Here is an 11,272-nt window from a genome sequence, read left to right on the forward strand (position 1 = left end):
ACATGCGAACTTGGTACAATCTAGTGGAATAAGGGCCAGTTGTACGAACAAGGAATAAATCTCCGTATAGCTATTCCCGGTATAGGCTATTCCTGGTATATCCTCGAGAGTCTGTTGTACCATTCCACATTATTCCGTGGTTAGCTATACCGGGTATAACCCCAGTGACGAAGAAGGTTGGCAATGCTTGCGTCATAAAATCGACCCGCACTACGATCTTCTACTGTTACTTTTTGACAACAACAACAACAACAACACAACGTGTGCATTAGTAATTGTGATTCATTTTTTTGCTTGTGTTTGAAGTAGTTATTAAACATCATGTTGCAGCAGCAGAAGAAAAGGGCTCAAAATTACACCTATGAAGAAGCTTTACAGCTAATACGCACTGTAGAGTGTTATAAGGACGTCGTGGAAAATAAGAGGACGGATGCAGTGACGTCTAACGAAAAGGTTAGTGTTCGTTTAGTATTATTTCATTGTGCAGTCAAATTGTAATCTATTTTAGTATTATGATAGACTGCTGACCATTAACAATTTAATTCAGATTTGTTCATTGTAGCATTGGTTCTAGTCTCCCAGTAAGTTATTGTTTGCCCTTTAGTAAGAGCCTGTATTATCAAATGCAAGTAAAGTAAATATATTATAGGTATACATCTGGATCCTAAGTTAATTGTTCTCATTTTTATAGACAAAGGCTTGGGAGAAAATTGCTGCAGATTTCAATGCCCAGACCACAACAGGAAGAACGGGTGAGCAGCTACGCCAAAAATTTGACTCCCTTAAAAAGGAAACGAGGAAGTACTGTGCAAAGCTGAGGCAGCAGAGACTGCAAACTGGTGGTGGGCCACACACAGAAATTAAGGCCAACCCTCTGTATGATAGAGTTCAGGGACTCATCAAACTATCTGCAGAGGGTAATCAAAGTGTATTTGATTCAGATGCAACATTTCTGTGTGAAGGTTGGTTTTCATTATCTAATTGATCAAAAATGGTATTCGTATTACAAAAACTAACATAAATATGAATTTTCAGAGTAATGTAAGTTGATCTACAATTCTGTATTTTCAGTGCCAGTAGAATCTGCAAGTGGTGATTCGTTGCAGTTGCTTAATGTTGAATTAGATAAGGTAAGTCTTTAACAAGCAAGATTTGTATGGGGATAACTTACCATGGATAACGTGCTTTGTTTTAGTGCGTGGGTAGCAGTTAATCTACGTAGCCTACTCAGTTTTATATATACTGTATATTTTTTAACCCATACATGAACTGTGTGGGTTCACACAGAAACTCTGGTGGTTTGGTGACAACTGCCTTCTTGCTACCTATATGCAAGTTGATACAGTAATATTAATTCAGTATCTTCTGCCTAATAAAACAACACGTCACCTACTTTTACTGTAAGGATTTACTTTGGAAACTAGCCTGCATGGTGACCATGATCGTTAACTTGTCAAGTCTTTATGGTCTCATGCTGCGGTTAGTTTGTTCGAGTTCAGTTGGTGGAAAAATTTCACCATCTGAATGCTGGTCATACCAAAAGCTCACTTTCAGTAGCAAACTTCTCTTCAGTGCTCGTATAGAATAAGGGCATGTGATGCTGTTGGTAATGATTCGTTCATCAGACGTTGCGCTTTGAGCAGGACCCTTCGTGCTATTCGACAGGGATAAGCTATCTGCCAACACTGGGTTTCACATTCTCCGTGTGGGCAGTGGCGGGGGAGCACAGTAGCTATAATTGGTTGCAGTGCAAGATTATGTAGTAACCTCCCACTTGTAACCTAACCTAACCAAGGAAAAGGGGTTGCAGTATAATTAAATATGTAATCAGCATGAATTTAAACAAGAAAGGAAGGGAGTGGTGTAAATTGAATAATAGCTGTACCTAAATATCAGAAGGATAATTCCTGCATAGATTCTATCTTGTGAACAGTATAAATTTGAATAGATAAATTTAGTTCCTGTGCTACTATACCTGGGATGACAATGGAACATGTGTCCAAAGGTGATTTTAAATACTATTTTGTTAGTGTTCAATCCTTGGTTCCTAAATTCATGACAACTTCTCCTGGGAATCAGTCTGCAATAATAAAGAGAGGAGATTTTACTGAACTTTAAATAGTTGTTATGTCCATTATGTCATGTGTCCTATATAGAACCATTAACCATCAGCAGTTTGTATTTTTGTTTTGTTTTGTACAGAGTAAGTGATACACAATAATGATTTGCTGGTATGTTGACGTGTTCCTTTGCAGTTAGGATTTGCTATTTCTGGGGTGAAAAGGTTTAGCCTATTCTTTGAGGATTACATGCAGGTGTTGTCAAGCTGAAATTATCTCAGTGCCAATCAATTAATCACTACTGATCTGCATTTTGAGCAGTCGCCCAGGTGGTAGATATGTTGTTTTCCTAGCCTTTTCTTAAGTGATTTTGAAGGAAATGGAAATTTATTGAACATCTCCCTTGGTAAGTTATACCAATTCCTTAATCTCCTTCCTATAAACAAATATTTGCCCCAATCTGTCCTCTTGAATTCCAAGTTTATCTTCATATTGTGATTTTTCCTACCTTTAAAGACACCACTCAAACATATTCATCTACTAATCTCTCCACTGACAGCTCGCTGCATACCGCTTATGCTATACATGTTGATTTCCATAGTGAACCTAAAATATTTGTCCCGAATGAGTAAATTTATAAGACGCATGGCTAGTGTATACCGTGGAGGCCACTTGGAGCTACTGGCAGTGCCAATGCAGTATGAGAGACTATGCATCTTGGTGGGTGTGCTAAGTACCAACTGGTGAGCCCAACTTAGCACACAGGGGCGAAACGCTGGCAACCAGGAATGAGTTAGCTGGAAAATTTATAATGTCCCATTTATATTGGTATTCCATACCACTTTTAGTCGAGCACCTCGTCTCCTTTCTCCCAAGTGTTCCCAGCCTAAGCTTTGCAACATTTTTTTAACGTTATTCTTTTGTCAGAAATCGACCAGAACAAATCGAGGTGTTTTTCTTCAGATTTTTCCAGTTCTCGAATCAAGTAATCCTGGTGAGGGTCCTATACACAGAAACCATACTCTACTTGGGGTCTTACCAGAGACATATGCCCTCTCCTTTACATCCTTACTACAACCCCAAAATACCCTCGTAACCATGTTCAGAGATCTGTACCCTTTATTTACAATCCCATTTATATGATTACCCCAATGAAGATCTTTCCTTATACATACAATGATTCCCATTAGGAACCTTCACCCCATCAACGCAGTAATTAAAACTGAGAGGACTTTTCCTATTTATGAAAGTCACACCCTGACTTAACCTCAACTGGTATTATGGACCCTCACACCCAATAAAGATCTGAGGTGAGGCAGATGAACATTCTCAGGTTCCTTCTGAGCAAAGGCATTTTATTCTCTATATTTTCCCTTACGATGGTACAATGAAATTATATTCTGTGCCAGTACATTGGTTCCACATTTTAAGTAAATTAAGTTTCACAATTTATTGAATTAAAATGCAGTCTGTATCAGTTCACTGTCTAAAAATCATTTACTCTGGAACTGACTTTCAGAAACTAGTGAAGATTCAACGTAGTTTCTGAAAGCCAGTTCTGAATTAAATGATTTTTACAACATGGGTTGATACACACTGTATTGTAATTTAGTCAATTGTATCAAGCCATCATCACTGTGATAATTATGGCTTAAATTTTTCATAAAGTTACACAGTTCAAGATTTAAAAATGAATGTAATTCCTAACATGGGTCTCATGAAATGGTACAGACATCCCTCTGTAGACAATGCTAGGATTAGGTTACGCATTACGTCAAGTGTTGACCCATTTATGTTACTCTTGCCAATACTGTTTACAGTTGAACCATACCAAAGAGAAAGAAAGTGTCATCACTTGACTTGAAGGTTGAACTTTTATTTTATGATCTGTTCTAGGTAATCATTTAATTAGACAACATATCTTGCCAAGAACATTAATATTTATCAGTGAACTGCCATAATAAACACCATTGTGGTGGAAAAACATAATATTGCATTACCTGTTTAATCATAAACATAGATAAAAGTGAATTGAGAAGCAATCATTACTGTACTGTTAATACAAGCATACAGAGCTAAGTAATCGCACTTTCTCTTCTGTTTGTTATGGTTAACCCTTTATTTTTAATGGCTTTTGCAGTTTCCATACATGATATTATGAGCATTTTCTTTTATGTTTAGGATACAGACATTCAAACTGAGGAAGATGGTAGTGTCTCCCTGCCGTTTGATGACCTCCCAAGTAGTAGTACTGGTATGTATTATGCACTCTTTGCAGAAGATGCAATAATGTTAATGCAGGGAGTCTCGTAGATATGAATTTAACAATGAATTAAATTTGTTTAGAAAGAATGCTAGGTAATTTGTAATGTCTGTAATGTGGGTGCTAGAGTTCACCGAAATAGATACCTCGAATTTAGATAGAGCATGGTAAATTTCTTCTATGTACTGGTACATCTGTTATAGGCCTTACCTAATCCTCTGAAAACAAGTAAACGGGTGGGAACTGCATCTAGGTTGTGCAATAACTTCTCCATGTTAATTTAAAATAAATTTTCTATATTCTGACATATAGATAATATGAGGAGGAACATTTCATCGACACATGTAACAAATGATACTGACAAAAGATTGGATTTTCCATATACATATACAGTACAACAAAAACTGGATCTGTAATAGAAGTACTTGAGAAATACAGCAGGCCCTATATTTTCAAACACACATTCCATTGAAAAAGTAGTACATGCTGTCCATAGGCAACGCATTGTCTACCCATGTCTACCCATGTAAGAACTTCTACGTGTAACACATATTGTCTCAGAAATGAAGCTGTACATTGAAAAGACTATGTATAACACACCCCTATATGGGCATCCAACTTTTCTTTCCAAATTGTCATGACATACATAGTATGAGGGAGTATTGTCAGTCTGGAGAGGCAGATCTCCTCCACTTACAAATGAGTCATCTTAAGAATTGTATCAACCAAATTTCACATGATTTTCTGCCTTCTGTTAAAAGCTCTAATTTTCTAAAGTACTCTAGACTATACAATATTAGCAAACAACATCTGATATGGAGACCTTCCAGCTTTCGTATATGAATAATTTATTTTTTGAATAAATCTAATAATAATAATAGTAATAATAATAATAATAATAATAATAAATGTATTGCAGGGGTGTAATATGTATTATCACATTGTATATAATTAATATTTTAGTAACTTACACATTTTTACACATTTTTTATTTTCAGAAATCACTTGGAACAAATATTCACCAGGAATGCTGAGGACTCCAAAGCATCCTGCTTTAAATGCTGGCAGCTACTCGATCGACTCGGTACCAATCCCTGATGTTCTCAAAGGTGAGAATCGTGACTAACACACACACACACTCTCTCTCTCTCAAACTACCAACTATACAGACATTTAACTATTAATCAAAAAATTCTACTAACAGACAAACTGTGACATGCTCAAAATAGACCATACAAACATAAGAATCCAATCATTTGGAGACAATACAGCTGCAATATACTGCATTCAGAAGGGATACTTTTTTATTAATGTTCAAGTGATTAGTGATCCTAACCTTCAAATCAGGGATGTATTTGCTAGATGGCCAGGTTCTGAACATGATCGTACAATATTTAACTCCCATGTCGGAGCACGGTTTGAAGTGAGGACAATTAATGAAGTGGTCTTGTTACGAGATCATGGATGCCCTTTAATAAAAAGTGTTTAACTCTGTGCTACTTACATCCTAAAATGAGACCTCAAAACCATTATAAATAACAACATAACACACACACAGAACTCTGTGAGGAGGATTATAAAGGTCTGGAAGAGGCAATTTCTCGTTCTTAGCTTGGGACTGTGAATCAAACATTGGTCAACGTCTTTATGTTGACTTCATGCACCATGTTCTACAGCTGTATTAAAGATTTGCATTGTTTGTAACTCTCGCGAAAGTTAACATCATGCTAGCTGACATTTTCCGGGGAAAGATTGAGGAAACGCAAGAATCTTAACACTGTGTTAAACAACTCATGGTAGTTAGCCTTCTTTTGGCAACTGTTCATGAAAGTGGGCTTTAATTTAATTATTTCATCATTATCCGTTTAACTTCCAGGGTTGGCTCCCCCCTCGGACTCTCAGTGAGGGATGCCACCTCTGCGGCACTGTCCTGGAGCGTGAGATTTTGTGTTGAGGTTACAACTGAGGATGAGGTCCTGTACCTAACCCGTGATGCTGAACAGGGGCCTTGTGGGGGAATGGAAAGATTGGAAGGGGTAGACAAGGAAGGAAGAGGAAAGGAAGTGGCCGTAAGTTAGGTACCATCCCGGCAATAGCCTGAAAGAGAAGTGGGGTGACCACGGAAGACCACTTCGATGTTGACTGAGGAGGCAATCGAACCACCTTCTACTTAGGTGACTTCCTGGGGCTGAATCCTCATACCAGTTTTCAAATATAATGGCAAAGCCGGGAATCGAACCCGGGCTTCCGGAGATGGCAGCTAATCACACTAACCACTACACCACAGAGGCGGACTATTAATTTAATTATGATCAAAATTAAATTTCTCTCCCCTTTAAATACAAACTTTGTGAGTACCCACAACAAACATTATTATTATTATTATTATTATTATTACAACTTCCCCATGCGGAGGCTGCCACAAGAACAAAGTATGCCGACTACACAGTATTTTGTCTTCTACGTTACTGTTGACTTTGCTATTGTGCCAGGTAGAGAAATCACCACAAGGCTCAATACCGTGCACTTGTTCATGTTTTGAGCGGGTGTGCATTCAGTGAACTGTCTCACACTAAACAAACTATACCTTACATTTAAAAAAATACTTTTTTTAGTGATAGATTATGCAAACAGCTCGGCTATAAATATTAATTCAATTAAATCATTAACTGTAGATAATCTTGTCAATTTGTGTCCCACTGCAATTACATTCTGCTGGCATGTAAGTGAAAATAAGAAGTGATACAATATTATAATAGGCTTCATTTCTCTTATTCAACAGACCAATCAAGTAGTCCTACTCTGCCGTTGCAGATGGAAAATCATGATGGTATGTACCTATTATGACAAAAAAAAAATCCTTTTCCATACTAACAATTAGTATGAAAATATAAGATCGCTTTTATAGTTGCAGGTACTTCGGGTACCAACACAAGAGAGGCGGAGGTGGAACGTCCTCTACTTAGTCGGCGTAAGCCAATATTTAGAAAGAAGAGCTTACCACTGTCTGCAACGGGGAAGAAAATTGAACCATGGGTCACAGCGAGGACTGAAGTAGCTCAGCTGCAGAAGAGGCTGCTGGAGGAACAATTGCGAGAAGTGCAGAAAAGAGATGAAAGAGAAGCAGCTCTCTTTCATATAAAGAAAAGGAGCTTAGAACTAGATGTAAAAATTAAGGAGGAGACCCTTAAAAATCTGACAAAATAAAAGATTTAAATATGAAGACAAGTTGTTTCATACAGTTCTGATTGAAAACCTAAAGCCTAGATCCAAAGTAATCCACAAAGTTATCCCTAACAGCACCATATCCTCATTTGCCACTGCTCCTCTCTCATCTTCAATTGCAGCATTGATAGCTTCCTGAAGCTGGGGGTCTATTTCAGGTAAGTCCTCGTTCATTTCGACTGCTAAATTGTGAAGCACAGCACTTGCCACAATTACTGCTTCCACCCTTTCAGTCTTCAATCTAATTCCATTTACCAGTACTGGAAAACGCCTCTTCCACACCCCATATGTCCTCTCAACTACATTCCTTGTTCTTATCTGTGACTCATTGTACAGATTTTCTGCAGGTGTCCTTGGATGAGTAATGGGAGTTAAAAGGTAGGGTGTTGCGGCATACCCTGAATCACCTAGAAGGACACGATTCCCCATTAGACCACGTTCAAATCGAGCTCTGAGTGCAGAATTATTAAAAATTGTTTGATCATGCACAGCACCTGGCCACCTTACAACTATGTCAATAATTTTTAAGTCTGCACTGCTCACAGTCTGCACATTATAGGAAAAGAAACCTTTCCTTCCCCTATATTCCTCTGCATTTTCTCCTCCTGGAGATCTGATTTTAATGTGTGTGCAATCTATTGCTCCTGTCACTCGAGGAAAAGCAGCTATTTTAAAAAAGTCTTGTTGTACGCAAGCAATTTCCATCCGTGTGTCTGGAAATTTTATGAATCTTGGAGCTTGACGAGCAATTGACTCTGCAACTTTGTGGATGATTCTGCTTGCAGTTCCTTTGTCAATGCTGCAGAAGTCTGCTGCACATATAACAAAATCTCCGCAAGCAAAATATCTCAGTGTTAGCAGCAGCTGGTTCATCGGGGAGATGGAATGATTCCTGAAAAGGAGAAGCTATTATTATTCCTTTATTCTTCTTTTTTTACTTTTAAATCTATGACACTTTGTCCATTATTAGTGTAGCTATTCAACTGTTGTTCTAACCTAACTGAGCCAGAAGTTGATATTACATACCAGTTAGCCAAGCCCACTGAAATGTATGCACCAACCGACCCTATGAGAGACATTTTCCCACCATTCATAACAGGGACTAGCTGCATAAGGAATGGCATTACTAGCATCGCTCATATCTCAGCCACTTTAATATGGTCAAATCTAAGGACGAGGCAGGCCAATAATAGTAACAAATTTGATTTAGCCCATACCCACAGATATACTTCACACTAACCATTAGGTCACGCCAGCATAATGATCACTTTTCTAAGCTGAGTTACGAAGAATATTTAGATGTTCCATTATGTACAGTAGGTACTAACATATAGGCCCTAGACATGAAATTTTTTCGAAATATTTTCAAGAGTAGAACAATGAAATAGAACTATAGTCTGATGCCTTCTATCTGCAGTGCTCTTTCTTTCATATAGGCCTATAGTGATTAATAATTACATTTTTCGAATGAAGTAATCATGTGGAAGCAAATTCCTTTTTAAACAATATACCGGTAATTGTACGGTACTACATTGTTTGTACTGTGATATTAAGAATTGATTTTTCAAATCCCAGCAATTTCATATAGGCTACAGTAATTTTGTTTTTCTTCAAGAGATGGTAATGCGATAGGCCTACTATGGAACATTAATTAGAAACAACTTTTTATACTCTGTAATGTTCATAAATTTCCGTAGAACTGGCCTAACCGCATTCTATTTTAACCCCGCTTTTGTTAAACTTCTGTAGAATTTAAGGCATTACCGTACATTCCAAAAATGCGGTAATAAAAATATAGGAAAACCATAAGTAAACTCAAACGTAGCAGAACACACAAATACACGGTGCGAATTTTAACAGTTTACTAAACATTACGAAAACCTCTTAAATCCTCACAAATGTTTTCCTGTTCCATACAACATTAAAAACTATAGAACAATTACAGGCTCACAAATCAAGAAATCCTGTGGAACTATTGTAGGGAAGCACTACTAGTTTTCTATATGAGCACATGTGTAACAAATTCCTAGTGACATACAATTCCACAAAGTAACTTATTAAACTTAAAATAGGCCTACTTCCAACAACGGTAATAAACCTAGTTCTATATTTGATGATAAGCGTTGCTACACTACAATTTAGACACAGCAGATTAATTTAAATCAATTAAAAATAATATTAGGCTAACCTACCTGTCAGTCATATGCTCCAAGCGATCGTTGATCATATCAAGAAGACGCAAAACAGTCTCTTTTGTCAAGCGAAATCTGATGAAAAACTCATTACCGTCAAATTTATTAAATAAATCTGGACGAGGTCTCACATTCCGCTTCTTCCTTGTTCTTAAAAATAAATCACGAAGGATTTCATCTTCACTATCAGACTCTATTACCATATCCGCCATGTTTATTCTCGGAATAACGCACTATCCCTCCGTCTCACGCCCGTATAACGTATTCCGAGGTTATACTCGGAATACAACTTATCCAGTCGTCGTACAACTGGTTTCTGGCGCTAACGCCGGAATAAGAGTTATCCCAGCTTTATTCCTTGTTCGTACAACTGGCCCTAAATGGATTAAGTCAGTATAATCCAGAACTTTATATTTTAATTCAATTTTATTGGTAGATTAATAGAACTTAAGTTTTTGATCACAGTCCCTCCCCCTTTAGTGGCAACAAGGTTTTTATGAATCCAAGTGAGAAATTTAAAGGTCTCGTAGTAGATCATAAAAGATCTTCTGAAACTGCAGATGTACACTCCGACACTGCTGACTCTCCACTGAGAGTGTCCTTATACACACAGTTCTTCACAGAACACTACATAACATTATTGTAGTAGTAAAATATTTCATTTGTGGTTGCCTTGAGTTTGGGCTACATCACATCTTTCACTCATATATGACTGTGATAACCCTGCTTCTTGTTTAATTTTTTTATTTTACACTTGGAAACATTGAAATATGCTGTTTGAAACAGAACTGTCTTAATACTTTATGTAGCCCCTGTGAGTTAAAAATTAAATAATTGAAAAGGAGGTTCAACCTGTTCAATACTTAAAAGAAAGAAATGTAGTCATTACATTCTTATTTAAATGGGACCGGTTTCGACCTTAGTCCAGGTCATCATCAGCCGTAAAAAGATGTACCGTACAATGTTTATGAAAATTGGAGAACAGTCAAATAGGTCAGTATCACATTCTGTTAGGAACAAAGTCACGACACCACACTCTGTCAGGCACAATGTCACAAAACACTATCAAATAATATACGAAGATAATAAATAATTTAAAGTCGCAGACGAATAGATTTTGTAGTTGCAAACCGCCAGCTCCTGGTGATCAGCGCGGCACATTCAAGGTCACGCGCTGCGGTCTCGAACGCCAAAGTAGAGTGGAGAATGTTTTGAAGCTCCAGAATTTGTCTCGGTTGCGGGAAGTTAAGTACGTATATAAAAATATATGACGCAAATCAGTATAATTGAATGAGTAACTTGTACTCCTGCTAAGTTCTTGGAAAACAGTTGACTTGAAAAAACAATTGTAAAGAGAAGAAAAAAGAACTTAGCAGGAGTACAAGTTACTCATTCAATTATACTGATTTGCGTCGTATATTTTTATATACGTACTTAACTTCCCGCAACCGAGACAAATTCTGGAGCTTCAAAACATTCTCCACTCTACTTTGGCGTTCGAGACCGCAGCGCGTGACCTTGAATGTGCCGCG

General features: G+C 37.4%; 1 protein-coding gene across 1 annotated transcript; it reads left to right on the forward strand.

The window, feature by feature from the left end:
- Positions 1 to 321: 321 nt before the first annotated feature.
- Positions 322 to 7,530, forward strand: LOC137503162 (uncharacterized). Its single transcript, XM_068230637.1, has 7 exons — positions 322 to 453; positions 692 to 962; positions 1,072 to 1,130; positions 4,242 to 4,314; positions 5,322 to 5,432; positions 7,106 to 7,153; positions 7,232 to 7,530. The coding sequence occupies exons 1-7, from the start codon at positions 322 to 324 to the stop codon at positions 7,528 to 7,530; spliced, it is 993 nt and encodes a 330-aa protein (XP_068086738.1).
- Positions 7,531 to 11,272: the final 3,742 nt, after the last annotated feature.

The sequence above is a fragment of the Anabrus simplex genome, chromosome X, assembly GCF_040414725.1.
Source record: "Anabrus simplex isolate iqAnaSimp1 chromosome X, ASM4041472v1, whole genome shotgun sequence".
Taxonomy (NCBI): Eukaryota; Metazoa; Arthropoda; class Insecta; order Orthoptera; family Tettigoniidae; genus Anabrus; species Anabrus simplex.